At 67.0% G+C, this 27,664-nt stretch overlaps 1 protein-coding gene across 12 annotated transcripts in view; it reads left to right on the top strand.

Moving 5' to 3' along the window:
• The window catches only part of AGRN (agrin), a 31,935-nt gene extending 4,271 nt beyond the window's left edge, over positions 1–27,664 (top strand). The window contains exons 3-39 of one of the 12 annotated variants that reach the window (XM_036307469.1): positions 10,210–10,257; positions 14,055–14,270; positions 14,426–14,650; positions 14,761–14,985; positions 15,145–15,351; positions 16,210–16,428; positions 16,502–16,696; positions 16,777–16,977; positions 17,064–17,212; positions 17,286–17,391; positions 17,882–17,998; positions 18,077–18,241; positions 18,414–18,557; positions 18,676–18,800; positions 18,876–18,981; positions 19,072–19,398; positions 19,479–19,616; positions 20,047–20,174; positions 20,297–20,411; positions 20,499–20,618; positions 20,718–21,065; positions 21,188–21,395; positions 21,484–21,699; positions 22,049–22,275; positions 22,366–22,500; positions 22,862–23,003; positions 23,099–23,263; positions 23,337–23,448; positions 23,631–23,642; positions 23,860–23,976; positions 24,051–24,243; positions 24,316–24,403; positions 24,583–24,606; positions 25,204–25,236; positions 25,435–25,659; positions 26,046–26,149; positions 26,378–27,664. In XM_036307469.1, coding sequence (XP_036163362.1) covers positions 10,210–10,257; positions 14,055–14,270; positions 14,426–14,650; positions 14,761–14,985; positions 15,145–15,351; positions 16,210–16,428; positions 16,502–16,696; positions 16,777–16,977; positions 17,064–17,212; positions 17,286–17,391; positions 17,882–17,998; positions 18,077–18,241; positions 18,414–18,557; positions 18,676–18,800; positions 18,876–18,981; positions 19,072–19,398; positions 19,479–19,616; positions 20,047–20,174; positions 20,297–20,411; positions 20,499–20,618; positions 20,718–21,065; positions 21,188–21,395; positions 21,484–21,699; positions 22,049–22,275; positions 22,366–22,500; positions 22,862–23,003; positions 23,099–23,263; positions 23,337–23,448; positions 23,631–23,642; positions 23,860–23,976; positions 24,051–24,243; positions 24,316–24,403; positions 24,583–24,606; positions 25,204–25,236; positions 25,435–25,659; positions 26,046–26,149; positions 26,378–26,535 — 5,783 coding nt within the window. In that variant the 3' untranslated portion in view covers positions 26,536–27,664. Of the gene's footprint in view, positions 1–9,361; positions 9,672–10,209; positions 10,258–14,054; positions 14,271–14,425; positions 14,651–14,760; positions 14,986–15,144; positions 15,352–16,209; positions 16,429–16,501; positions 16,697–16,776; positions 16,978–17,063; positions 17,213–17,285; positions 17,392–17,881; positions 17,999–18,076; positions 18,242–18,413; positions 18,558–18,675; positions 18,801–18,875; positions 18,982–19,071; positions 19,399–19,478; positions 19,617–20,046; positions 20,175–20,296; positions 20,412–20,498; positions 20,619–20,717; positions 21,066–21,187; positions 21,396–21,483; positions 21,700–22,048; positions 22,276–22,365; positions 22,501–22,861; positions 23,004–23,098; positions 23,264–23,336; positions 23,449–23,630; positions 23,643–23,859; positions 23,977–24,050; positions 24,244–24,315; positions 24,404–24,582; positions 24,607–25,203; positions 25,237–25,434; positions 25,660–26,045; positions 26,150–26,377 lie in introns of those variants that run through there. The other 11 variants (XM_036307475.1, XM_036307471.1, XM_036307473.1 and 8 more) reach the window with 11 other exon arrangements.

Here is a 27,664-nt window from a genome sequence, read left to right as displayed (position 1 = left end):
CTTGTGGTTGGAGGCCGGGAGCTGGGCGGGGAGGGCCCAGACTGAGGAGCCTCCCTCCCACTGCAAGGCCCTGGATTGGAGCTGGGCCACATGGATCTGCTTTGGAAGCCACCCAGGGCGCTGAGGGCAGTGGGCTGGGCACTGGGGCAGGGCTGATACATCACGACCCTGGTCTAGATGAGAGGGGGCGTCTCCCCGAGTGCCCCGAAGCCTGAGGGACAAGGTCCCCGGAGCTAGGGCCAGGCTGGGGAAGAAACAATCTTGTGCAGAGGCCCGTGGGCTGGGTGGGTGGGAGGAGGGCCCGCCTCCTGTTCTGTAGGAGATGAGCACCTCAGACCCCACCCCAGGCTCCAGGAGCCCAGGCCTCAGCCTAGTGAGGAGGCAGGGCTGAGATAAGCTGACCCTCCCCGTCTGACTGACCCCATTTGCTTCCAGGGCCCCCCAGGGCCCAGGGCGAAGTCTGAGCAGCCACTAACCTGTGGAGGTCACCCCAAGACCACCAGGTCTCACTTGTCCCGAGCACGCCTCACCCCCGGCAAGGCCCAGAGCAGCCAAGGTGGGGGGCCTGGTCCTCCCCGGCCCACCTCTTCCTCCTCCTTGCCTGGGTCCTGAGGGGCACCTGCTGCTCTCAGCACACCTGTCCCCAGCTCTGCTGGGACCTGCAGGGTCTTTCTGGCTCTGCTGGTCAGGCCCCTTCCCCAGCCTCTGCCCCCGGAAGGCACCTCCTCCCGTTCTGACCTGGGGAACCACATTCCTGGCATAACTGAGACAGGTATGTGTCCCTCCCTCTGCGCCACCTTTGGGTGAGGGAGGCCTGCGGCTCTGGGACAGCCTCTTCCGGAAGGAGACCCCCCCTGCTGCTTTGTCGGGGGTGTGGCCTGGCCTCCTCCACTGACAGCCACCCCCACGCCGTGCCTGCCCAGGCTGGCAGCTGAGCCAGCATCTCCTCCAGCCCTTGGCCACCTTGTCCTGGTCAGGGCACTGCCCACTTACTCCACCGCATGAGGCTAGTCCTGGCCTCCCCTGCAGCCCCCAGGAGGACACAGGCTGGCCGAAGCCCGGCCAGGCAGCCGGCGGCCCTCCCCTCTCCAGTAGGAGCCAGGAGCAGAGAAAGGAAGTGTTGTTTGCCCCCGCCGGGCCTGGCACAGGGACAGGGGCCTGGCACAGGGACAGGTCGAAGTGAGTCTGGCGCTGGCCCTGCCCAGCCCTGAGACCCAGGTCCTGGCAATCACAGTCCCTGGGCAGCGGTGCTGCAGAGGAGTGGGCCCTGCATGCCAGGAACTGATCCTCCATCTGCCGGTCAGGTACCTGGCTGTCCCAGGAAGTTTCTGAGCCCCCCCCGCCCCCCCCACCGCCTCCCCCGCCGCCTCCCGCTGCCTGGCACTTAACCTCTGCACCCCTCGCGATTCCTCGGCCTGTCCCACCCCCTCCACATTCTTCCCCGCTGACGGGAGGTGACTTCTTCCTGTTCACGGCTCCCTCTCCTACCCGCTCTGCATGTGGGTGCCCACCCCGCCCCCTCCAGGTCCCACCCAGCGCCCTTCCTGGCCCCTCCCCCGGCCGGGCCTCGTAGGGGCAGGTCGGGGCTAGAGGCTGCCCGCCCGCCTGCTCCTTTCCTCCGGCGGCTGGGGGAGCTGGGGAGCTGGGGAGCTGGGGGCGTGTCTGCACGGTGGGGCGTGTTCTTCCACCTGGCGTCCCGGTAGGAAGGCACCGTGGGCGCCCTGGTGCGCAGGACAGGACGGGCGGGCTGGGACTCCACGTGGGTCCAGGTGCTGGCGGGTGGCGTGCGCTCCCGGGGGCAGCGGGGGCCTGTGACCTCGTTGCTTCCCTTTGAGCTGAGTTCGTGGAAACACCTCTTGGCTTTTTCCATACCGACCCCACCCCCTCGCTCTCCACTGAGAAACGAGCCCAGCCTCCATTCTCCCCCCACAGACTGGAAATGGGAAGAAGTTGTTTTGAAACTGCCCTCCCTCCCGCCTCCCTCTGTCACACGGGGTGCTGGACCGAGCATTCTGGGGGGGCCTGCCTGTACCTCGCAGCGCTGGGTGCTAGGACCTGCGCTGCACAGGTGCGGGAGCGGCAGGTTCCCTAGCCGAGGCCTAGAGCTGGCCGAGGTCTGGAACTGCCCGTTGGGGCAGGAAGTGCAGGGACTGCCCGGGAAGTCTGGGTGGGGGAAGGGGGAGCGAGCCCAGACCGGGGGCCTCACGTCAAGCACTGCCCTCCTCACCATCCCCTGTGCAGCCAGGCCCAGCGGCCTCCCCGGCCTGTCTGTCTGCTTTGCTTCCTTCCTGGAGGGTGAGCCCCGACCCGCAGGGGGGAGATAAACAGCTGCAGGAACAGGCTCCCACACCCTGTCCATCCATCGCCCATAGCCTCCACCTGTGGAACCCAGGCCAGCTGCCCCTCTCCCTGCCCCCACGCTCAGCCCTGGCTCAGAGGCCTGGGTGGAGGGCCACGGACTTCCTGTCTGCCCTGCCCTCCTGGCCCCAGCACCCACTCACCACAGGCCACTGGGGCTGCGGCACCATCACCACAGTAGCCCTAGGGGCACTGACACCCCACAGACCCAGGAAGCGCCCGCCTCTCAGAGAAATGGGACAGCACCCCAGTAACAGCCACCCCAGGACAGTGACCAGGGACGCAGCTCAGCTGAGGCTACCGTGACCACAGTGGGTTTGCCCTGGGGCCCAGAAGGGGTCATGTTGGAGTCCAGGCTGCGGCTGGGATCTGGAGAGGGGTGATCTAGGCCTGCCTTGCCGTGGGAAGCTCCCCTCCAACTCCCCCTCCCCCCCCCCACACACACACATCCCACAGACCCTGAGAACTTCCTCTGAGGAAGGCCCCCTGCCGGGCACTGACAGCTGGGCCTGGGAAGGGGCAGAGGCCCCTCCTAGCCACTCCCTCATTGCCCCCCATGGAGAGGGCTCTTCAGCTGTGTGGTGTGCACATGTGTGTGTGCATGTGTATGTCTGCACATGCACTCTCTGCCTCAGATGCAGTAATCTGTGCACAGGAGAATTCTGGTCAGAGCCACAGCAGGTGGCCTGTGGTTCCTGCCATGCTGGTTTCCTGGAACCAAAGCTGGTTTCCCTGTGTTCTGATGAGGGCCAGGGCCCTGCAGGAGTGCTGACAGCAGGCTGGTAAGGGGCGACCCTTGCCAGGCCTTGGGGACAGGGCCCCAGCCTCTGTCCTCTGTGGGTTCCAGCCTCTGCTGGCTGTAGCTGTCCCGTCCGCCCCAGTGTCCAACTGTGGGTCTGTGTGCATCCCTCCCTCCCCTGTGCCTGACAAAAGGCTGGGCACCACTTCCTACGCCTCTCAGTGCTGGAGACCAAAGGACTGTGGTGAGGGCATGAGAGTCCCTGGGGACCATTTGCTCCCTCATGTACCTGCCAGACCGAGTCTGACACGGCTCCGGTGGGGGTCGCTGGACTGAGGGGTGCCTGAGCCTTCCCTGCTCCTCCTCTCAGGGCTGTCAGTCACCGGACACTAGGCCCTGGGCAGAGCAGGCAGCCTGGTTTGGCTGTGGTGGCCCCTGTCCCTCTGCTCACAGATGTGAGGCCCCAGTGCACACCTGGGCCAACTGTCGCCCTACCTGGCTGCCAGGAGGGAGGGGATGTGGGCCCACTTTTCCTGGAGCTGGTGGAGGGAGGCTCAGCATATCTGTTCATTCATCCATTTATGGTTCCTTTCTCATCCACCACCCCCAGCAGATCCTCCAAGGGCCACTGGGAGGAGCGGCTGCTGCCACCTGCACAGGCCCCTGCTGGGTTCCTGATGTGCCTCTCAAGGAGGCCAGGTGTGTGCAGGGGGGAAGGCACATTCTGGGCAGAAAGACAGTGGGATGAGGTGAGCAGCGGTGGTCCCCGTAGTGTGGATGAAGGGTAGTGGAGGGCATGGTGCTGGGGAGAAGGCTGGAAACTCACAGCTCACTGCCAAGCCCTGGATGGCAGCTGGCCGACCCTCCTGCTGAGCCCGCCTCCACCTGACAGCTGGCACCTTTGCCCTCCGTGTGCACCCTGGTGGCCCCAGACCTCCCTGTCTGGCCTCTCTTTTCACCTCTCCAGCTCTCTCCTCGCTGGGTCTCCTGTCTTTTTGCTCCTTTGTTCCGTGGGTCTGTCTGCCACCCCCCTTCATCCTGAGGCCACGCTGGCTGCCACCTCCAGGAAGTGCGCCCTCACACCCCACTCAGACCGTGGTGCTGAGCTGTGTATCGCCCGTGGCCACACAGCTGGGTCCTCGGCAGAAGCGCCTCCCCACTCCCCACTGACTCACTGACCACACCTGGACGCCTCCCTTGCTCCCCAGCTTTCTCATTCCTTCCGGAGGTGTGCTTGGAGCAGTCTTGGAGGTAAGGGGTGGTGGGGGCAGCCTCGCCCCAGCCCTACCTTTCTCCAGCGGCCTCCTTCCCCCTCCTCTGTTCCGCTGGCGCCTCCTAGCGGCTCTGTCCAGGCTCCCTCCCCCTGTGCTCCCAGGCCTGAGGACCTGCCCACTGGCGCCTTGTCACCCTGGGTCTTCACCGTACTGGCTCCGCCCAGCCTCCTGCAGCCTCCTGAGCCTGTTCTCACCTGGGCACAAGTAGTGGTCTGTCTGAGGGCTCTCCCCCCAGGGCTGTGCACACCCCTCTCCCCCTGATTCAGGTCTGCAGACATCACCCCTCAGCCCCTCCAGCCTAGCGCACCACTGCCACTGGGTAACCTGAGCGCGGGAGAACTTGTGTGGCTCTGGACACACCTCCTGCATTTAGCCCCTCAGGGAGGAGCTCAGACCTGCTGGGGAGGGAGAGAGAAAGGGAACGAGGGAGGGGTGCCTGCAGCTGCCTTCCCCGCTCCCAGCCCTGAGCCAGCCCTGCTGAGCTGCTCCCAGAAACTCATTTTATCCCACCGCCCTGTGGTGCCGGCTGCCTCACAGCCCCTGGAGCCAAACGTGAGCACCTCCAGCCTCACCTGCGGCTGTGATCTGGGCCTGGGCTGGACGCCACCTCCTTCCCAGAGCCTGGCCTGGGTCCAGCAGCATGTCCTGTTGTGAACCGCCAATTGTCTGCTAAGGCTGGGGGAGGGGACTCTGCAGCCTGAGACCGGACACCGGGAGGCCCTGAGGGGGCAGCTGGGGAGGGGTCTGCTCTGCTCTGTCCTCCCCCCCCCCTTCGCCGAGGCAGCCAGACACTTGTGACGTGCGAGCGCATTTAGCGGTGCGTGTGTGCAAGTGTGACATGCCTGCCCCAGGGAGGACAGCTCCCCACCCCCCACCCCATCCATCCTCTCCCTCTGGGTGAAGCCAGGGGTCATCTGCATGAGAAAGGGGCCTGCAGGCTGTCGGGCTGGACGCTGTCCTCTCTAGACCCCATCCCCCACCTTCCTTTTCGGGGCCAGAGAAGTACAACCAGACCCTGTGCGTGTGCACACGTGTGTATGTGTGCTGTGTGTGTGAGGACCCAGCTGTGTTGCATGAAGGTGAATGTGTGTGTGAGGTGCCCAGTGTGTATGTACACCGGTGAGTGAGTGACACCCGGTGTGCACGCACAGCTGACACCAGTGCCCACGCAAACTTGAGTGGGTGTGTGCGTGCCTGTGTGACACCTGGAACACCAGATGTGTGTACATGTGTGTGTAGTTGCATGTTGCTGTGTGTGAGCCCAGAGTCCAGGGGACTGATTCCTGGTTCCAAGCACCCTCTCTATTCCTTTGTGGGGTGTGAGCCGCCTGGGCTGGTCTGGGCTGAAAGATTTTGAGTCTGAAGATCCCAAAATAGCTTTGGTCGCCTGAATTCCCCTCCCCCAGCTGGGTCTGGGGCCTCAATGGCCCTTTGTCTCTGAAGACCGCCAGCCCCGGTGGGGGGCTCGGGCTGGGGCTGGGCTGGGAGGGACCAGGCAGCCTGGCGGTTCCCTTTCCCCCAAGCCGGGGCGTGCAGGCTCCAAGCCCCACCCCAGAGTTGGCTGGTTGGCCAGCCCCTCGTGGGCAGATCCCAGGGTCCCTGCCAGCCCCCGCTGGGTTCCCTCTGATCCCAGGCTTACCCTCCCCACACCCTGGTTTCTTCCCCGCCCTTTTCACGGAGCCCCCCATTTGCATGGCAGCAGCAAACAGGGCCTGTGGGTGTGTTCCCCGTGGGCCCTGGGCACCGTGGTGTTGTCTGGGGGGCTACAGAGAGAAGCAGATGGGAAAGTGTGTGACCCTGGGCTCCCGGCCAGTCTGTGCCCTGAGATAAAAAGTCAGACCCTGCCCTGGGTGCTCCCAGTCCAGGGCGGTGCCCGAGGAGCCACAGGCACTATCAATTGGTGTGGGCAGTGGCAAGGTCCAGCGAGGTGAGGGGCGGGGTAGGTGGGAGGACCCCGAGGAGAGGGAGGCAGCTGAGGGCTAGGGTCGCCACTGGCTGGAGGAGTTGTTGCTCTGAGTCCGCCTGGTATTGGGTGGGGGAACCACTCTGATTGGCGTTTCCTGCAAGGTTTTATTGGAACCTTGGGTTCCAGGGCTCCAAGAGTTTGAAGACCTCCACTGGGGGTGATGGGGACCCTGACGGGGGGCTGACCCCGTGTGGGGTGTGGCGTTAGTGTGCCTGCTGAAGGACGGAAAGGAGTCGAGATGGACCTGGGCGCGGGCAGCAGGTGGCTGCCCGTGAGGAAGGTTGAGTGTGTGGAGGAGCCCTAACAGGAGGGAGTGATGGGGTGGGCCCCCCCGGCCTGTTTGTGAGGCAGCTGGCTACCTGCTGGGTGGAAGGCCCTGGGGGAGGGGTCTGGCTGGAGGCACAGAGGTAGGTGGGTGTTGCCCTGCGGTGGTGATGCCAGGAAGGGTCTGGGGAGAGGTCGGGGTGCGGTTAGGACTGAGATGAGATGTAAGAGGACCGAGGTGACACTGGTGGCCTGCCACAGCAGTTTGGCTGGAGGGAGACCTTCGGACAGCAAACACAGACGCCCCTCCCAGGGCCGGCGCTCCGTGTCCGAGCGTGAATGTGACTGTGGGTGTGACAGGATGGCTGTGACTAAGGGTGGGGGTGGAAGGGGATGCAGTTAATGTCTTTTCAGCTGGGTAGGGAGTCAGTGGAGGAACCGGCCAGGAGGGACGCTGGGATGGGGCGGGGTGTGGCCTGACACCAAGAAGAGAAGGGACCCTGTGCTGGGAGACTGTGCTTTGTCAGTGTGAGAAACGTCCAAACCTGTAGAGCGTTTTTGAGTTTATTTGAGCCAAACTGACGTCAATTGCAGGGAAACAAAGTCTCAAAGGATGGAGAAAACGCTCTGGAGTGAGTTTCACAGCTTGTTTTGTACGTTCGAGCCACAGAATCACGGGAGGGGCGTGGGGGCTGGGTAACATGAAATCCGGGCGGAGACAGCAAAGCGGGCAGCCTGTGTGGTTGGGCAGCGTCAGACGGAAAGACACGAACTGTACGTTGGTGTGCAGGCAGTGGAGTACATTCACAGCACACGGAGAGGGTGTCATTGTCCTGCTCTGGGCGTGCCCTGAGGGGGCTATAAAGGATAGTCTCTGGCCTCTCAAAGGTCTGTTATCTGAAACGCAGGGTGACCTTTGTCACTGGGAGCTACGGGCGGAAGCAGGCCCAGGCGGTGACGCCGTGACCCGGTTTAGCTGGGAGTCTAGGATCTGACCGTCCTGGGCGTCTCTCCATCTCGGAGCTTGTCCGCCGCCATGCAGGCCTCTCCTGAGCTTGTCAGGGTTAGTGTGTGGCCTGTTTTTCCTCCACAGCTTCCTCGCCCCCACCCCGGCCCCCAGAAAGGGCCGTTGGACTCTAGGAGGGGCCCAGGGCCGTGGCAGGGGCCTGTGGCCAGGTCCAGGATGGAGGGAGCCAACATGGGTGGGTGTGGCGGGGGCACTTAGAAGGTGGAGGGTCGGGGTGCAAGTGAGTGAACTGTGGTCATGGAGGTGCTCCCCTTTGGGATCCCGGCCGCCGAGGGTGGGATGTGAGTGGTGAGGACGTGGGGGCAGGGCACGCGTCCCCCACACCCAGCAGGCCTGGAGCTGGGGGCCTGACATCTGGGCGGGGCAGGGGCCGGGGAAGGTACCTCCGGGGGCGAGGCGGAGCCTTCTGACCACGCCCAGCCCTGCCGTGACCTCTGGGCCTCGAGTTCCAGGGGCGGCCGCTGGGGGCGCTCCAGGCTCGCGGGCCGACCGCCGTGAGTCCGGAGACTGTTGACTGACCCTCATTTACATGAACTCATTTGCATGCTCCACCGGCCGGAGCGGAGCTGGGGGCGCGCGCGTGGGTGGAGGCGCTGCTGGCGATTCCCAGGCGACGTGGGCCCGCCGTGGCCACCTCCACCCTCTGCATCGGACTCAGGCCACTTCCCACCTTATGTGTCTGTACTTGAGGGTCCTACACACGGCCAGGGTGGGGCAGCTGGACAGACACGCACAGGCCCACAGTGGCCCAGCAGCCCAGAATGGGGCCCCTCGTGCAGGCCCGAGCCCCCGAGCCGCCCCCCGCCCGCCGCCCCGCGAGGACTCAGACCTCACACACTGCATCGCCCAGCCCAGCCCAGCCCAGCTCGTGGGAGCAAAGGGAACCTGTCCCTGACCGGCCGCAGCCCCAGCTCCTACCCCTCCCGCCCCTGATCGCGTCCCACTCACCCTTCACCCGCCCCCTCCCCAGCACCTGCCGCCTACTCTCCTCTCGCCCACCTCTGCCCCAGCCCCCACCCCACCCCCATCTCCTCCCTCCACTACCTCCTGCCCGACCCCGCGCCCCCGGCCCCGCCTGCCCCGATCCCTTTTGTGCCGCCCTCCGCCCTCCTTCCGTAGCCGCCGCCGATCTCGCTGCGCCGTGAGCCGCGACTCCCGGAGGACGCCGGGGTCCCAGAGGCGCATCTTCCTTTGTCTCTGCTCCGCCCTCCCCAGCGCCCCTCGCCCCACACTCACGGCCTCAGCCCGCCCGGCGCGGACGAGGGCGAGGGGAGCTGGCGCTGCGCGCCTGGAGGCGGGAGCCAGGCGCGGCTCTGCCTCTGCCTCTGCCGGGCCGGCTCTTTATTCTCTGCCTGTGACGCGCACGCTCCTCCCGCTGCTGCCATCGCGCGCCTCTGCCAGGGACCCGGCAGCCAGGACCCTCCGCGCCCTCGCCCCGCCTCTGCCTCTGCCAGGGGCCCTGCGGGCCTTTGGGGGGGCGCCCCGCCCCTCCCCACCCAGGGGCCACCCGCTGGCAGCCTCCTCGGACAGGCCTCTCCGGGGTAAAGCCGCTGGCAGGACAGGACTGAAAAGGATCGGGAAGACAGCCCTGCAGGGAGCTGCTGGCGACTCTGGCCGGCCGCGGGCATGGGTTGTGGACAGCAGGGGTGGCCACTGGCCCTCAACCGCTCCTCTGCCTCCCTCTGAGCCCCAATTTAGGATTTTACCGCGGTGGAATTCTGCATACCGCCCTCATGAGCCTGGAGGGTGTGGAGGGGGCTGGATGCTCCCAGACTGTGGCTGGAGCTGAACTTTGAGAACACAGCTGCTGTCAGCTGTCCCAGGATTTCCAGGATGGGGGGAGTCGCCCTGTGAGGCCCCCACACCCCAGGAGTAGAGGCTGCGGAGCCCAGGCCATGCCTCCGCTAGCGCTGGAGCGGGACCCGCAGCGGCAGCATCGGGTCTCGCTGCTGGTGCGCTACCTCATGATCCCCTGCAACGCCTGCCTGATCCTGCTGGCCACGGCCACGCTGGGCCTCGCCGTGCTGCTCCTCCTCAACGGCTGTACGTGGCTGCGGGTGGCCACTGGCCGCCAGGGGACCCTGCTGTGTGGCTGAGCTCCCCGCCCCAGCTGCCAAGGACTAGGGGGCAGGCAGGATCACCGAGAGGTTGCCAGCTGGGGTGAAGCTCAGAGGAACCACCTGCATCTTCTGGGACAGGATGGCCATTCTGGATTCCTGGGTCCCTGGACGCCGCTCCTTGGGGTCACGGGGGGCTGACCATCCTCCTGAGTGGCAGGAACAACTTTCTCGGGGGCTGGGGAGGAAGGGGCCAGGCGGCTATGCTAGGAATGGGGCTGTGGCAGGTTTGGACTGGGCTCACCTGGCCAGTAGGTAGGTGGCTGCCACAGGCCTGCAGCCGGAGGGCCAGAGACGAGCACGGCCTCTGCCTTTGTCCACCCCCAGGCCTCAGGGCTCGGGGTGGGGCCAGGGCAGGGCAGGGCAGGGCAGCAGGAGTGACCCCACCAGGTAGGGTGAGGGGAACAGGCTTCGGAGGGGCCTGCTCCTAGGGGCCTAACTTGGAGATTTGTTTTCTTTTTCAGACAAACCTGGGACCCACTTCACACCGGTGCACCTGACCCCTCCAGATGGTGAGTGCAGGCATCCGGTAGTGACAGGCTGAGGTGGGGAGTCCATGCCTAGAGGGTGGTGGAACTTTTGGGGTCAGGAGCCTCTCTTGGGGTATGTCTGGAGCAGGGAGGTGGCTAGACAAGGGACAAGGAACTCCTTTCCAGGGAGTCCACAAAGCTGGGCTATGGAGGGCGCATGGGTTTGAGTCCCTGGGCCCGGCAGCCCCTTGGCCAGCCATACATACAAACATGGCTCTCACTTCTCTGGGAGTAAGGCCTGGAGCCCACAGGTTGTGAGATGGTCAGACAGGCGCAGAGGGTGGGAGCTGGGGGCCTTGGCGGGACCGACAACACCTGTCTGGGAAGGGGTTGGGTTGGAAGGTCTGTCCTGGGACTGAGCACGCTGGGGCCTGGCCTCTTGGGGCCTACGGGTGTGAGAGGGGAGATAGGAGGCTGTTAGGGCGGCAGGAGTGGCCTGCGTTCGGGGAGGAGGCTCCCTGCTGGTCCAATACCTGCCCAGGTTCACGGACGTCACAACAGGGCCTGTTGGTTGTGGGATGGGCCATGAGAGGAGGCAGGTCTCTGCTGGGCTGGGGCAGGTGCCCAGGACCGTCTCCCAGAGGCTATGGGCAGGTTCCTAGGGCGGCTTAGACTTATAGATGGGGCTCCATGGGAGGACACCCTCCCCTCTCTCGATGTCCTCGCCTCCTCTCCTGATGCCTGATGCCTGAGGGCTGGTGTGCCTCCTGCCCTTTACACACCTTCCCACAGCTGCACACACAGGCCCCAGACCCGCATCCGATCCCATTGCACACTTGTCATCCCTCCCAGGCACACCAGGCACACACACTGCACATTTGTGTTTGCAGGCGGGATGTGGGGTGTCCTCTCCATCCCCAACCACCCTAAGACCTGGAGGGGAGTTTCATATACGCATTCAGCGGGCGGCTATAAGAAACCACCCCACCTCCAGCATCGCACACTGCGGGGGGGCCATGGGCCTGCAGGGAGTGAGACTGGTGGGCATGGAGTGGCCAGAGACAGGCTCCTGCAGGAGGCTGGGTTGGGGCAGGGTCCCAGGGGACCGGTCAGGGGCACAAGCCCAGGGGTGTCTGGGTGCTCCCCCTGCATTTATGGGCGGCAGTTGGCATGGTGATGAGAGCTAATACCCGGATGCACGCATGAGCGTGGATGTGTGATTGCACCTGCCTGTGCTCGTGGTCTCTGCTTGTGCAGCTTTTATGTCCAATCAAGAACCTCGTCTTGAGACTTTATGCTCCCTAGTCCCATGGAGGTGCAGGCGCATAAATGGACAGTCGGGAAGCGGGCATCAAGGGGTGCACGGGAGCAACCCTCACCCCGCTGACAGCCTGAGCGTGGCCTCGGGGGACTATTTCAGCCTGGACGGGGGACGAGTCCATTATGCTCCAAACCTCAGCTTTGCCCAAATCAAATCACCGGATGCCACAGCTGCCCTGGAGACTGGGAGAGCCCCCCCCCCCCCCCGCCCTCCCCCCGCCCCCCGTCACAGCCGGGAGACCGCCCCTCAGGCTTTCATTCCGTGTGGGAGGTGGAAAGGCTGGGACCTGGGAGTCTGTGTGGGGCCTCAGCTCGATGGCCCCCCAGAGGCATCCTGTCCCCCCTCCCCACCCTCAGCCACCTCCAGTCCATAGCTACTCCCCGGGCACCGGTCTCTGAGATCTCCGGTTCCTGCCCCAGCCCCTGCCTTCCCTCCGTCCTCTGTGCACTGCTCCGGTGCCCAACGGCTCATCACCTTTCCCCCAGGGTTCTGTCGTGAGAGGCAAAGCAGATTCCTGGGCTGTGGAGGAAGGTGCAGGTCCTGGCAGGTCACCCAGACATAGGTGTCCTTGGCCAAGGGGTTGGGACTTTGGCAGGGGTCTGGCTGGACCCAGGTGACCAGAGTTGAGAAAGAGGCCTGAGCCCAAGGGCACCGACACGGCAGCTGGCCGAGGAGCCTGGGGTCAGTGAGGTGCCCAGGTCCTTGGCCATGGGGTCAGGACCCTGGGAGAGATCTTGATCAGCAGGTCCAGTGGAGGCCAAAGAGAACAGCCAATTAGACATCAGCAGGCGCCAGTGGTTTGGCCAGGGGTCCAAAGGGCTTGGGTGAGAGAGAGACCGAATATAAGAGGAGTGATGGGGGTGGTGAGGAAGGTGGACAGTGTGAAGAGGGGTCGTGGGTGGACATGGTGAGGTGTGGTTTGAGCCAGGGCAGGGAGGCCAACATAATGACAGTTCTTGTACCACAGTCGCCGTAGCTGGCAGCCTCAGCTGGGCACTGGGTACCCACAGCCTCTGCACGTGTTGGCCCGTTGAACCCACAACCCAAGGCAGGTCCCATGGGCTCTTTCACAGGAGGCGCTGAGACGTGGCCAGTGAGTGTGGATTCAGGGAGAGCCTGGCTCCTGGCTATGATGAGGGATCCGAGGTGGCCGGGGGCGGAGGGGCACGGTGTGGCCGCGGGAGGGACGTTAGTCTGTGGTGTCCACGCTGTCCCAGGCTCTGGTTCCGTCAGCCCATGCGGGGTGCCGGGGGAGACACCAGGCAGACATGCAGGAGCCGGGGGCAGGCGTTGCTGTGGCAACAGCAGCTCAGCTCCTTGTGCTCCCCGCCCTCCATAGAATTGAGGGTGCTTCCTCCCACCCTACTTCCTGAGTCTGCAGGGAGGTGATGGGGGACCCTCCCCCATCCCCATAACTTATTCATGCTAATTGGACCCAGTTAAATATTTATTAGGTCCAGACAGCTGTGGCCTTTAATGCCCCCCCCCCCACCCCTGCTTGCTGGGTGTGTAGTCCTGGGCGGGTGCCTGAGGAGTCCACCTGCCCCCTGCCCTCCGGACCGAGTTGCCTCCCCTGGGGCCTCCTCGCTGGGCTGCTGCAGAGGTTCCGTGACAGGACGTGTGCTGGGCACATGCAGCTCCCAACTGCAACGTTAAGAACTTAGATGTTTACAGAAAAAATGACGGGTCTGCAGACCCCGCCCCCCCCCCCCCCCCATGCTGGGCCGTCCTGGGTGTGAGGGGGAGGACAGTACTGAAGTGGGGCGCAGGAGGACGGGTGGGAGAGGAGGAGGCATGTGGGTGCCCAAGGGGCCCTGGGGAGAGATGCTCACAGGCTGGGAGGGCAGGAGGGCTAGGCACATAGAGCGAGGGCCTGGGGGCGGCTGGCCTGGGGGTGGAAAGAGGGTGGGCAGAGGCAGGGCCCACGTGGGGATGGTCCTGGGCTTGGGGGAAGCCTCCGGAAAAGCAGGAGGAGAGATGTGGGAAGATGGGAGCCAGGGGCAGCGGGGCGGCGCTGGGCCCTGGCCTAAGCCAGAGAGTGGAGCTGTGACCATCCTCAGGTCTCCCACCCCCTCCCCCAGCTGTGCCCTCAGGTGACCAGGAAAGGCAGGGAGTGGTCTGTGGGAGGTGGGTGGAGGCACGGGTCAGGGGTCGGTGGGCCAGGGCGGGGAGGGGGGTCACTCAGGTGAGGGCCTTTGTTCTGCTGGGGGAAGGCTCCTGGGCGGTGAGGGGGGCACTCCACCGGGGCCTGGGCCAGGGCAAGGCTGGGGCTGGTGCGGCCCCGTGGTGGGTGGGGGTGGAGAGGGCAGGGGACCTGTGAGTGTGCCCACGGGCATGCGTGTGTATGTGGCCATGATGGGCACATGTTTTTCTGTGTGCGTATGGACATGTGTGGCATGCATGTCCTTGGAGTTGAATGAATGAACCGTGTGGACGCTGGACCCTGTGCCCAGATGACTGAGCCGGAAGGGGGCTGGCAGGGCGGCTCTGACCCTCCTCGCCCGCCCGCCCCCGCCAGCCTGCCGCGGGATGCTGTGTGGCTTCGGCGCCGTGTGCGAGCCCAGTGCAGAGGGCCTGGGCCGAGCCTCCTGCGTGTGCAAGAAGCGCGCCTGCCCCGCAGTCGTGGCTCCCGTGTGCGGCTCCGACGCCTCCACCTACAGCAACGAGTGCGAGCTGCAGCGGGCGCAGTGCAGCCAGCAGCGGCGCATCCGCCTGCTCTTCCGCGGGCCCTGCGGTGAGTGGGGGCTGTGGGGGAAGGGGACTGTGGGGGAGGGGGCGGGGGCGGGCCCTGCGGTGAGTGGGGGCTGCGGAGGGGAGCACGGGGGCGGGGCGGTGGGGGGGGAGAAGGGGGAGTGCCAGCCAGTGTGACCCACCCGGCCCCACCTACAGGGCTCCGTGACCCCTGCTCCAACGTGACCTGCAGCTTTGGCAGCACCTGTGCACGCTCCGCGGACGGACAGACAGCCACGTGCCTGTGCCCTGCCTCCTGCCGGGGAGCCCCGGAGGGGCCCGTGTGCGGCACCGACGGCACTGACTATCGGGGAGAATGCCAGCTGCTGCGCCAGGCCTGTGCCCGCCAGGAGAACATCTCCAAGAAGTTCGATGGCCCCTGTGGTGAGCTGCCCGGGCTGCCCGGGTAGTGGCTCAACCTGCCTGTACCCACCGTCCCCTGCATGACCTCCGTGCGCCTGCCCCGCACCCTAACTGCGCCCTCCCGCCCCCAGACCCCTGCCAGGGTGCCCTCAGCGACCCGAGCCGCATCTGCCGTGTGAACCCGCGAACCCGGCGCCCCGAGGTGCTGCTTTCGCCAGAGAGCTGCCCTTCCCGGCAGGCGCCCGTGTGCGGGGACGATGGCGTCACCTACAACAACGAGTGTGTCATGGGCCGCACCGGGGCCGCCCGGGGAATCCTCCTCCAGAAAGTGCGCTCCGGACAGTGCCATCCTCGAGGTGGGGGCTCACCCTGCCTGTGCCCGCCTTCCCTTTATGCCTCTCGGGTCCCCACAAACCAGCTCCGGTGCCCATGTGTCCCCTGCGTGTGCCAAGATCAGGGCCGTGGCACCCCTGCCTCTCTGATCTCATTGACCCCCCACCCCCACCCCACCCCAGACCAGTGCCCAGACCCCTGCAGGTTCAATGCCGTGTGCCTGTCCCGCCGAGGCCGTCCCCGCTGCTCCTGTGACCGGATCGTCTGTGACGGGGCCTACAGACCCGTGTGTGCGAAAGACGGGCACACGTATGACAACGACTGCTGGCGCCAGCAGGCCGAATGCCAGCAGCAGCGTGCCATCCCCCCCAGGCACCAGGGCCCGTGTGGTGAGCACCGTGGGGGGGTTGTGCCTGGAGCAGGCTGAGCCCGCGTCGGTCCCTGCCGCCATCATCACGCCATCTCCATCCGAGTCACCTTCCTCCGGGGTGGCGGGTGAGGGGGGCTCTGGGTCTTGGCAGGGCTCTTCTCCGTCAGTGGCCTCTGCAGCCCCTGGGGCATGAGCAGCCTGCAGCCTCGGGTCCCCCCTGGGCGGAGCTGGGTTTTGCGGGGCCAGCAGAGGTGGCTCTGTCCATGGGTCTGTGCATCTCTGCGTCCGTCTCCTGTCTGTCCTTCCTTCCCTCTCGGCTGCACCTCTTGTGTCTTCCAGCCTGACCCACGGGCAGGAGGACGTGCAGCGCCTGCCGCCAGGAGCCCGCGGTCTGAGGTCTGCCCCAGCGTGCGGGGGGGTGGCTCGCTGCTGCCTGGCCGTGTAGCCCTCAGAGCAAGTGGACAGACACCTCCCCGTGCGCCCTGGGTCTGACTCTGGGCTGCAGACTCTTCCATCCCACAGAGAGGCCCCCACACGTGCATACGTGTCCCAGGGTGGCTGGGGTCAGGGTCATGGCCCCGGGGGTGCTGGGTGAGCCCGGCCCTCGTGTGGCCCACTGTGGGCCATCAGGAAGCCCCGGTCCTGAGGGCAGCCCCACCCCGCACGCCTGCAGGAGGCTGGGGCGTCTGGGTCTGTGTCCCTGTCCACGTCTGCTACGTGTCTGTCCCTTTCTCTGCTGCGTCTGTGCCTTGGCCCGTCTCCTGACCCTCTCTTCCCGCGCCATCCCCACCCAGGAGGGCCTGCTGCTCGGAGCTGGGGGCTTGTGCGTCCGTCCGCCCGGGGCTGGCGGGCCCGCTGAGTGCCGTGTCCTCCCCAGATCAGCCCCCGTCCCCGTGCATCGGGGTGCAGTGCCTGTTCGGGGCAGTGTGTGCCGTGAAGAATGGGGGAGCTGAGTGTGTGTGCCAGCACGTGTGTCCGAGGGTCTACAGCCCCGTGTGCGGCAGCGACGGGGTCACCTACGGCAGCGCCTGCGAGCTGGAGTCCGCGGCCTGCGTCCTCGGGCGAGAGATCCTGGTGGCTCACAGAGGACCCTGCGGTCAGTGGCAGGCAAGGGGGTCTTGCTGGGGGCGGGTGTCCCGGTCGCCATGGTGATGGAGCCTCCTCCCCAGACCGCTGTGGGCAGTGCCGCTTTGGAGCCGTGTGCGAGGCTGAGACTGGGCGCTGCGTGTGCCCCTCGGAGTGCGTGGCCCTGGCCCAGCCCGTGTGTGGCTCTGACGGGAACACGTACGCCAGCGAGTGTGAGCTGCATGTCCACGCCTGCACACGCCAGATCAGCCTGCGTGTGGCCTCAGACGGACCTTGCCGTGAGTGGGGGTGGGGGGAGCTGTGGTCCCTGCCTCTCCCAGCTGGGTCTGCTGACCTGCCTGGGTTTCGCCCTCTGCAGAGACCTGTGGAGACACCGTGTGCGCCTTCGGTGCCGTGTGCATGGCGGGGCAGTGTGTGTGCCCCCGGTGTGAGCGCCCCCCACCCGGCCCCGTGTGCGGCAGTGACGGCGTCACCTACCCCAGTGCCTGTGAGCTCCGCGAGGCCGCCTGCCAGCAACAGGCTCAGATCGAGGAGGCCCGGGCGGGGCCGTGCGAGCAGGGTAGGCGTGGCGCAGCCCGCGTGGTCTGTCCGGCACCGGCTCCGGCTCCGACCGGCTCCACACGGTGACCCAGCCCCTTCCCACAGCCGAGTGTGGCTCCGGAGGCTCGGGCTCCGGCGAGGACGGCGAGTGTGAGCAGGAACTGTGCCTGCAGTACGGCGGCGTCTGGGACGAGGACTCTGAGGACGGGCCTTGCGTCTGCGGCTTCAGCTGCCAGGGCGCCCTGAGGAGCCCGGTGAGGCCCCCCCCCGGGCGCTGGGTGGGCAATGAGGAGGGGCCACGCCCCCCCACTGACACCCCCCCTCCAGGTCTGCGGCTCCGATGGCGGCACCTACAGCACGGAGTGTGAGCTGAAGAAGGCCCGGTGCGAGTCCCAGCGAGAGCTGTACGTCGTGGCTCAAGGAGCCTGCCGAGGTGCGCGGCCCGCGGGCGCTCGAGATGTTTGCTGTTCCCTGCGTGTGCTTGTTCACAGATGTGTGTGCACACGGGTGTGAGGCACATGTGTGTGTGTGTGTGTGTGTGTGCGCGCGCGCGCCCCTGACCACCAGCAGCCCTGGGACGCATGTGCACCTGTGGGGTGGTCTCCGTGGGAGGAAGAGTCTGCAGTCCAGTCAGACCCAGGGCTGGACAGGTTCAGAAACACACTCACCCGCGTGTGTGCCTCTGGGTGTACGGTGTGTCCAGGGCGGCGTGCTCTTGATCTTTGGGTGTCCCGTGTGTTCCTGGTCCTGTGTGAACAGACGTGTTCCTGGATGTGGTGTGGGATCCTCGCCTGTGGCCTGAGCTACAGGCTCTGGCCCCAGTGGCAGAGGGGGACGGTGGGACTGGGAGCGGCTGAGATGGAGTGGCCAGGCCCAGGGGGGGTCCGCTCCACGTGGCGTCTGAACTCCCGCCTCCTCTGCAGCCCCCACTGTGGCCCCAATGCCCCCGGCGGTCCCCCTGCACTGCGCCCAGACACCCTTCGGCTGCTGCCAGGATAACGTCACTGCTGCGCGGGGTGTGGGCCTGGCCGGCTGTCCCAGTGAGTCCCCCACCCTGGCCCTGCCCTCCAGTCCAGCCGAGCCCTGCACGGTGTGACTGTCCCACCCTGGCCTTGCAGGCTTGTGCCAGTGTAACCCCCACGGCTCCTACGGTGGCACCTGCGACCCGGGCACAGGCCAGTGCTCCTGCCGCCCAGGTGTGGGGGGCTTCAAGTGTGACCGCTGTGAGCCCGGCTTCTGGAACTTCCGTGGCATCGTCACCGACGGCCGGAGTGGCTGCACCCGTGAGTGACGAGCCCCACGGTCGGTCCTCAGCGGAGCCCTCCTGCCCGTCCCTGACGTTGCTGTGCCCTGGGTCCCCCCCTTGGGCTCTGGCCTACTCTCACCGGGCAGGGGCTGGGCTCTAGGGCCAGGGGGCGCCAGGCTCAGACCTCAGGCCCCGCCCCATCCCCTCAGCCTGCAGCTGTGACCCCCGGGGTGCCGTGCGGGACGACTGTGAGCAGATGACTGGGCTGTGCTCGTGCAAGCCTGGGGTGGCCGGACCCAAGTGTGGGCAGTGTCCCGACGGCCGTGGCCTGGGCCCTGCTGGCTGTGAAACAGGTGAGGCCTGGCCGGTGTGTGTGTGTGTGTGGGGGGGGTGCGGGTGGTGACCTGTGCTGGGGGTGTGGCCATCACGGAGGCAGCTCCTGAGCCAGTGGGTCCCCTGCGTCTGTGCCAGACTCCTCGGTGCCCAGGACCTGTGCTGAAATGCACTGTGAGTTTGGGGCCTCCTGCGTGGAGGAGGCTGGCTCCGCCCACTGTGTGTGCCCAACACCCACCTGTCCGGAGGCCAATGCTACCAAGGTGAGGGAGGGGGTGTGCGGAGGGTGGCGGGTGTAGGGCGGGGAGGGCACCCCAGCATCCTTGCCCTCTGCCCAGGTGTGTGGGTCGGACGGAGTCACCTACGGTAACGAGTGCCAGCTGAGGACCATCGCCTGCCGCCAGGGCCTGGACATCTCGATCCAGAACCTCGGCCCGTGCCAGGGTGAGGCCGCCCGCGCCCAGCACTGACCAGGAAGGCCCGACCTGCCCTGACGTGGCCCCCACCCAATTCTCCCCTCTCCTCTCCCCACAGAGGCTGTGGCTCCCGGCGCCCGCCCCACACCCGTGCCTGTGGCCACCTCGGTGCGCTACCTGAGTGAGGCACCCCCGCCCAGCGCCCTCCCCCTGGCTCCCGGCAGTACCCCCCGCAGCCGACCCACCCCTAGACCCTCATCGCAGCCTCGGACCACGGCCAGCATCCCCAGGGCCACTAGGAGGCCCGAGCTGACCATCCCCCCCACGGTAACCCCCTCGGCAGCCAGCCTCGCCACAGCGGCCTTCAGCGAATCTGGCAGCGCCGACGGGAGCGGTGACGAGGAGCTGAGCGGGGATCTAGAGGCCAGTGGGGCCGGCTCGGGGGGTGAGTGCGGGCTCCGGGACGTGGGGGGCAGGGCCCAGGGAAGCTGCACCAGCAGCTGGGCTCAGACCACCCCTCCCCAGGACCTGAGCCCCCCGAGGGTGGCAGCGAGGTGACCCCTGGGCCACCCATCGAGAGGGCTTCCTGCTACAACTCCCCTTTGGGCTGCTGCTCAGATGGCAAGACGCCCTCGCTGGACGCAGAGGGCTCCAACTGTCCCGGTGAGTGGGTGGCCAGGCTGGGGTGCAGCGTGAGGAGTGGCCTGGACCCGCGGGGGTGCCGTCTCCTCCGGAAGCAGGCTGCCCAGGAGGCAGGCACCCGGGCCTTCTGGGGTTCCAACCTGAGCACACACGTGTGCACGGTCTGGGGGATTCAGCACACTCGCATACACGTGAGGTCCTGGGCCCCGCGCACACGTGGGTGCCTAGGACCCCCTGGCAACCTGTCTCTCCTGTTGCACGCCGGCCTGGGTGCTGCCCACGGAGTTTGCCTGGTAACTGCCAGCCGCCTGCCCTGGCTCCCACTAACCTCATGACCATCTGACTAATCGCCACCTGCCTACACCGTGTGGCTTGCTGCTGGGGCCGTGCCCAGGGCCGGCCTGGAGGCCGGACGGTGCCAGGCAGGGCCTCACTGCGCCCTCCCCCACAGCCACCAGGGCGTTCCAGGGTGTGCTGGAGCTCGAGGGGGTCGAGGGGCAGGAGCTGTTCTACACGCCCGAGATGGCCGACCCCAAGTCCGAGCTGTTTGGGGAGACAGCCAGGAGCATCGAGAGTGCGGTGAGTTCGTGGTGTTGGGTGGGGCGCAGCTCTCTCCTCCCAGGCCCGACCCAGAGAAGTGCTGGGGTTGGGGGGCCGACGGCCGCCCTGGGCAGCCCCTGGAGCCTCCCTCCCCCCCACAGCTGGACGACCTGTTCCGGAACTCAGATGTCAAGAAGGACTTCTGGAGTGTCCGCCTGCGGAACCTGGGGCCTGGCGACTCTGTCCGGGCCATTGTGGACGTGCACTTTGACCCCAGTGAGCCCCCCCCCCCCCCCCCGCCCGGTCCCTCCCAGGGGGTGGGGGCTGCACCGGTCTCCTGTGCTCAGTGTCCCTCCTCCCCAGCCACGAGCCTCAGGGCGCCCGACGTGGGCCGCGCGCTCCTGCGCCAGATCCAGGCCTCCCGGCGCCGGCCCCTGGGGGTGCGGCGGCCGCTGCAGGAGCACGTGCGCTTCATGGACTTCGGTGAGCGCCCGCCGTCGTGCACCCAGCTTGCCCCTCCCCTCCCAGCAGCCTCCCCCTGTGCCCTGCGGCCTGGCACCCTGACCGTCCCCCTGCCCACAGACTGGCTTCCTGCCTTCTTCACGGGAGCGACCACGGGAGCCACCCCGGCCGCGGCCACGGCCAAGGCCACCACCGCCGCCTCTTCCGCGGCCCCTAGGGCCCTCCGCCCCAGCCACACCAGCCGGCCCATGAGCAGGACCACAGGCCCCCCCACCACACGCCGGCCCCCCACCACGGGCCCCAGCCGTGTGCCCGGACGCCGGCCCCTGCCCCCAGGCGCCCAGCAGCCCCGGAGGCCCTGTGACTCCCAGCCCTGCCTGTATGGGGGGACCTGCCAGGACCAGGACGCGGGGGGAGCCTTCACCTGCAGCTGCCCAGCCGGCAGGGGGGGCGCTGTCTGTGAGAATGGTAAGGGCCCTCCTGGCTGGGGAGGCACTAGGGGCCAGGGCTGGGGGCTGAGGGGTCAGTAGGGTAAAGGGGTGGGTTTCGGGCTGCAGGACGGCTGTGGGCTGGTCCTGTCCCCCCACCTGGTGTCCGTCCCGCAGCTCTGCACCCCTCAGTGCCGTCCTTCGGGGGCCGCTCCTTCCTGGCCTTCCCCACGCTCCGTGCCTACCACACGCTGCGCCTGGCGCTGGAGTTCCGGGCGCTGGAGCCCCAGGGGCTGCTGCTCTACAACGGCAACGCCCGCGGCAAGGACTTCCTGGCGCTGGCGCTGCTGGGCGGCCGCGTGCAGCTCAGGTGGGTGTGGCCGTGGCAGGGGGGCGGCCGGCCATGGGCCTGGCTCCCTTGGGCTGTCCTGAGCACCCGCTTCCCCTCGGCACCCCAGGTTCGACACCGGCTCCGGGCCTGCAGTGCTGACCAGCACGGTGCCCGTGGAGCCCGGCCGGTGGCACCGCCTGGAGCTGTCCCGGCACTGGCGCCAGGGGACGCTCTCGGTGGACGGCGAGCCCCCCGTCCTGGGCCAGAGCCCCAGTGGCACTGATGGACTCAACCTGGACACAGACCTCTTTGTGGGGGGCGTCCCTGAGGACCAGGCCGCTGTGTGAGCATTCGGGGGGCCCTGACCCCAGCCTGACCTCTGGCCTTGTTCCTGGTCAGCTTGTTGGCTGAGTCCAGGAGGCCTAATTTACCCGAGTGGGGGGCGGGGGGACCACGCTGTGACCCTGACCTCAGCCCCAGCCCCGGCCCTGCTCCCGACTCTGCCCCATCTGGGGGTGGCACCCTGAGGCCTAGTGTGACCCCCAAGGAGGGGTGGGCTGACCTTTAGTCCTGACCCCGACCCTCCGCCCACCCCTGTGTTGGGGGGTGGGACGCCGTCCTGACCGCGACCCTCCGCCCACCCCGGTGTTGGGGTGCAGGAAATCGCTCTGACCCCGCCCGTTCTGGCACAGGGTGCTAGAGCGGACATCCGTCAGCGTCGGCCTCAGGGGCTGCATCCGCCTGCTGGACGTGAACAACCAGCGCCTGGAGCTCGGCAGCTGGCGCGGGGCCACCGGGAGCGCCCACCTGGGCGAGTGTGCGGCCCACCCCTGCCTGCCCAGCCCCTGCCTCGGGGGCGCCCCGTGCCAGGCCCTGGAGGGCGGCAGGTTCCACTGTCAGTGTCCCCCCGGCCGATTTGGTGAGGACGGGGCCGGGGCCGGGGGACAGGGAGCACCTGTGTGACTGCGGCCGGGGCTCAGCCTCCTGGGACCCCACTGTCTCCGTCCAGGCCCCACCTGTGCCGAGGAGAAGGACCCCTGTGACCCCAACCCCTGCCACGGGGCGGCCCCCTGCCGTGTGCTGCCCGGGGGCGAGGCTGCCTGCGAGTGCCCCCTGGGACGAGGGGGTGCTCTCTGCCAAACAGGTGGGGGGCCGGGCCTCAGGGCCGGAGGGAGGTCAGGTCGCACGTTTGGGTTTAGGGCAGTGATGGCGAACCTTTTGAGCTCGGGGAGTCAGCATTTTGAAAAACCCTAACTTAGCTCTGGTGCCGTGTCACATAAAGAAATTTTTTGATATTTGCAACCATAGTAAAACAAAGACTTCTATTTTTGATATTTATTTTATATATTTAAATGCCATTTAACAAAGAAAAATCAACCCAAAAAAAGTTTGCATGTCACCTCTGACCCGCGTGTCACAGGTTCGCCATCGCTGGTTTAGGTTCTGCTCCCGGTTGGGGTTGGGGTTGGGGCTAGGCCGAGGCTCACAGGGCGGTGGGGGTGCAGGCACCCCAGAGCCAGGCCCAGGCCCCGTGTGGCCTCCTCTCTCCTCCACAGAGCGGAGCGGCCCCGGGCCCTTCCTGGCTGACTTCCGCGGGGCCTCCTACCTGGAGATGAAAGGCCTGCACACCTTCGAGCCGGACCTCGGGTCAGTGGGGCGGGCGGTGCAGGCAGCAGTCCCTCGGCCCCGGCCGCCCGTGAGGGTCAGCATGCCCTCCCTGACCGCCCCCCCCCGGGCCCCAGGGAGAAGATGGCGCTGGAGGTGGTGTTCTTGGCGCGCAGCCCCAGCGGGCTGCTGCTCTACAACGGGCAGAAGACGGACGGCCGGGGGGACTTCGTGTCGCTGGCCCTGCGTGACGGACACCTGGAGTTCCGCTACGACCTGGGCAAGGGGGCGGCGGCCATCAGGTGCGCGGGGGGCGAGGCTGGGGCTCGGGCGGCGCCGTCGGCCTGCGTGGCACTCACGGTGCCCTCTCCCCAGGAGCAAGGAGCCCGTGGCCCTGGGCGCCTGGACCAGGGTCTCCCTGGAGCGGAACGGCCGCAAGGGCGCCATGCGTGTGGGCGACGGGCCCCGCGTGCTGGGGGAGTCCCCGGTGAGTGTCCCGGCTGTGGCCCCCCCCCCCCCCCCCCGCTCCTCCTCCTCCAGGCGGTGTGGCGGCCCCCCACGCGACTCTCACTGAACTGTTTTCTCTCCCGTCTGTCCTGTGCCTCTGTCTGTCCGCTCTCTGCTCTCTGGCCTTGCTCTGCAACCCCCACCCCGCTCTCCGGATGTCAGAAATCCCGAAAGGTACTGGGCTCCCCGCTGGCTCACCTGCTCGTCTCTGCGCCTCCCTCCCTCCCTCCTGCATAGAGTAGCCCCTCCCCCACTAAGCCCCCATCGGCCACGTCTGGGATTAACTGCCTCCTAGCTAGGCCGGAGGGCGAGGGGGCCTGGCGCACGGGCGCAGCGCCCAGTTCCTGCCCCACGGGCGGCCCCACAGCCCCTCACCCAGCGCCTCCCGCAGGTGCCGCACACCGTCCTCAACCTGAAGGAGCCACTGTACCTGGGGGGAGCCCCCGACTTCAGCAAGCTGGCCCGGGCTGCCGCTGTGTCCTCCGGCCTTGATGGCGCCATCCAGCTGGTGTGTGGGGGCTCTGGGGGAGCTGTAGGGCAGAGGCAGTGGGCAGGACAAGGCTCAATTCCCTGTCCCCCCAGGTCGCCCTGAAAGGCCATCAGCTGCTGACCCGGGAGCACGTGGTGCGGGCGGTGGACGTCTCCTCCTTCACAGACCACCCCTGCACCCAGGCCTCGGGCCACCCCTGCCTCAACGGGGCCTCCTGCCTCCCCCAGGAGGCCTCCTACACCTGCCTGTGCCCCGGGGGCTTCTCGGGGCTCCACTGCGAGAAGGGTGAGCACGGCGGCCGGGCTGAGGCTGCAGGTGTCGGACCCCGAGGCGCCCCTGACCCTGACTGTCTCTCAGGGCTGATAGAGAAGTCGGCAGGGGACCTGGACACACTGGCCTTTGATGGACGGACCTACATCGAGTACCTCAACGCTGTGACGGAGAGGTAACGCCCCCTCTGCTCCGGCTGTCCATCCATCTGTCCTGTCTGCGCCATGCAGGGCCAGACGCTGGCCATGCCACACCCGCCCTCGGCTCCGTGACCAGGAGGGCAGGCCCGCTCGGCCGGCCCACTGCCCCCTCCTCCCTCCTGCCTCTCACCTTCTCTGTCTCTTTGTTTCCAAGCGAACTGACCAATGAGATCCCAGCGTAAGTAGCACCTGGGTTCCTCCACCTCACTTCACTCGCACATTCTGTGCCCATTCTCTGTTCCTTGCAACTGAGGCAGAGGCGGGACTTCCCTCCCCGATGGAGGAGGATGGGCGGGGCTGTGTGTCCTGCACGGGCTGTTTCCCAGCATGGAAGTGGGCGCCACCCCTTCCGGGATGTGTGCTGAGGGCGGCCACCATCCACCCCTCAGCTGCTGCTCTCACTACATGAGCATCTGTGGGCGTGCGTGTGTGTGTGTGTGTGTGTGTGTGTGTGTGATGCTTCCACATTTGCGCTGGGACTTCCCGGCCCTCCCAGCAGGAGCCCTCGGTCTCCATTCTCCTCACCCCATTGCCTGCCTCTGACCTCTGCTCCCAGCCTGGGCCATGCGCACCAGCTCTGTCTGCACATGTGTGTTGCACGTGTGTCATTGCCGACTCTCTGAGGGGTGGGGCAGGTGGCTAGGGTCCTCTTCCGAGGGTGCTGGCTCCTCCTGCCTCCACTATTGGAGAGGGGGCGTGGGGGGCCGCCGCGGGTCCCCCCTGCACCACAGCCTTTGTGCCTGCTCACCTGCCGCCCTCTCTTCCTGCTTCTAAGCCCCGAAGCTCCAGATCCCGGGGCCCTTCATAGGTAAGCACGTGGCCTCAGCCCTGCCGCCGGCCATCGCTCTGAGCTGTCCCTCTGTCTGTCCACCTCTCGTGTCTGCCGGGCTGGCCCTGCTCCCCACCGTCCGTCCCTCAGCCATCTGCCCACTGTTGGCGTCCGCCCCCTCCTTGCCCACCCGCCCCTGCGGCCCTTGGGGAGGCCTGACCAGCCCTCTGCCCCCAGCGAGAAGGCGCTGCAGAGCGACCACTTCGAGCTGAGCCTGCGCACCGAGGCCACGCAGGGGCTGCTGCTGTGGAGTGGCAAGGCCACGGAGCGGGCCGACTACCTCGCGCTGGCCATCGTGGACGGCCGCCTGCAGCTGACCTACGACCTGGGCTCCCAGCCCGTGGTGCTGCGCTCCACCGTGCCCGTCAACACCAACCGCTGGCTGCGGGTCAGGGCGCACAGGTCAGGGGGGGCTGAGGACCAGGGCGGGAGGGGCCTGGACCTGCCCTCAGGGCACACGGGGTCCCTGGTGGCTGCCTGGCCCGAGATCAGAGCTGGGGACGGGGAGGAAGGGGGACCCGCAGTCAGAGCTGGTGAGGGGGAGGGAGGGGGACCCCCAGTCAGAGCTGGGGACGGGGAGGGACGGGGACCCGCAGGTGCTCGGGGAGCCTGCCCTGAAAGGCAGCACAGCCTGGCTCACACGACCCGACCCGACCCGACTCCCAGGCCCTCTCCTGGGGTCAGTGCCACCTTGTCCTGGCCCCTGGGGGTGATGTGATGGGGCTCAGGACCTGGAGGCGGCAGGGTGGGCCTCGAGTCACCTGATGGCTCCCCCCCCCTCACCCCAGGGAACAGAGGGAAGGCTCCCTGCAGGTGGGCAACGAGGCCCCCGTGACCGGCTCCTCCCCGCTGGGCGCCACGCAGCTGGACACAGATGGAGCCCTGTGGCTGGGTGAGTGAGTGGGGAGGTCGGGGGGGTGTCTCAGGACCTGAGGGACAGACCCCAGGGTGGTATGAGTCCAGGAGGCCAGAACGTCTCACTGGTCACCAGGTCCCCCCTGGGCACGAACAGGCCCCAGACCACTCACCTGGTCATCGGTGCTGGTGGGTCCCTTTGCCCACCGCGTCCCGGCCTGCCATCCGGGAGTCCCAGCGGTGGCCGCCTGTGCTTGCTCTGCAGGAGGCCTGGAGAGACCGCCCGTGGGCGCAGCCCTGCCCAAGGCCTACGGCACCGGCTTCGTGGGCTGCCTGCGGGACGTGGTGGTGGGACGGCGGCCGCTGCACCTGCTAGAAGACGCCGTCACCAGGCCCGAGCTCCGGCCCTGTCCCGCCCCGTGAGCCTGCTGGAGCCCGCCCCACACCCTGCTGTAATTATTTTATATTTTTGTAAACTTGTTGCTTTTTTTATATGATTTTCTTGCCTGCGTTTTGGCCGGAGGAACTCTCGGCCTGGCCTCCCTCCTGTCAAGGCAGGCGAGCCGCAGAGGCAAACTCAGGCCGCGGGACTCGGGGCGGACGTGGCCACAGGGCAGGCGTGGCTCTGACAGCAGCCTCAGGACACACCCTCCACCCGGGCCACCGTGTCCCAGGCCCTCCTGCTGGGCTTCCCTGCCTGCCAGCAGACCCCCCAACACATCGAGCTCCACCCTGCCAGTCTGGGTCCCCAGAGCTGGGATCTGCTGCCGGATGCAGGGGGCCTTCCCAGGCCTCCCCTGAGCTGGACCTCGTCCTGCTGGGAGGGGCCAGCCTCACCAGGACTGGCCTCGAGCCTGGCGGCCCCTCCTGGGCCTCCTGGGCCAATACTGTGACTTAGAGATGACGTTCCTGCTGGGGCCACCGGCATCCCTGCTCTCGCTGTGTCTGCCAGCCCCAGGTGCTGGAGGCAGAGGCCAGGCCCAGGACTGTTGGGGGCCCTCACCTCCCTGGCCCTGCCCACCAGGGACGTGGCTGTGTCCCATCCCGACACCTCAGGGCCCCGTGAGGAACCCTGAGCGGCAGTGGGCCAGTGTGGTGTGTTGGTGTCCGTTGCCTGCTCGCCTGGGCAGCCAGCGTCCAGGCCTGACCACCAACCAGAGTTCTCAGTGCATTGAGTTTACTTGACGTCTGGGGAGGGGGCTCATCGTGCCTGAGGGCAGCTGAGGACACCCCACGGCAACCCTCTCCCGTCCTGGTGGGAGTGGGGTGTCCTCGTTCGAGAATGACGGGGGCCGGCCGGGTGTCTGACCGAGGCCCAGGAGTGGGTGCTGGGACGGCAGAGACGGCTGCAAAGCCAGAAACGCCTTAAATTGCACCATCGTGTCATCCCAACCAGCCTGCCCCCTCCTGCACCTGGTACTGGGGTGTGGCAGCCCAGCTTCCACAGCTGGGCTGGGATGTCAGGCCCACAGGCTGAAGGGAGCCCCGTATGTCACACTACTAACACCTCCAGTCTGTCAATCACCATGAAATAAAGTCTGAACATGTTAAA

Source organism: Myotis myotis, unplaced genomic scaffold, assembly GCF_014108235.1.
Source record: "Myotis myotis isolate mMyoMyo1 unplaced genomic scaffold, mMyoMyo1.p scaffold_m19_p_48, whole genome shotgun sequence".
Taxonomy (NCBI): Eukaryota; Metazoa; Chordata; class Mammalia; order Chiroptera; family Vespertilionidae; genus Myotis; species Myotis myotis.
This window is presented reverse-complemented; position numbering and strand designations above follow the sequence as displayed.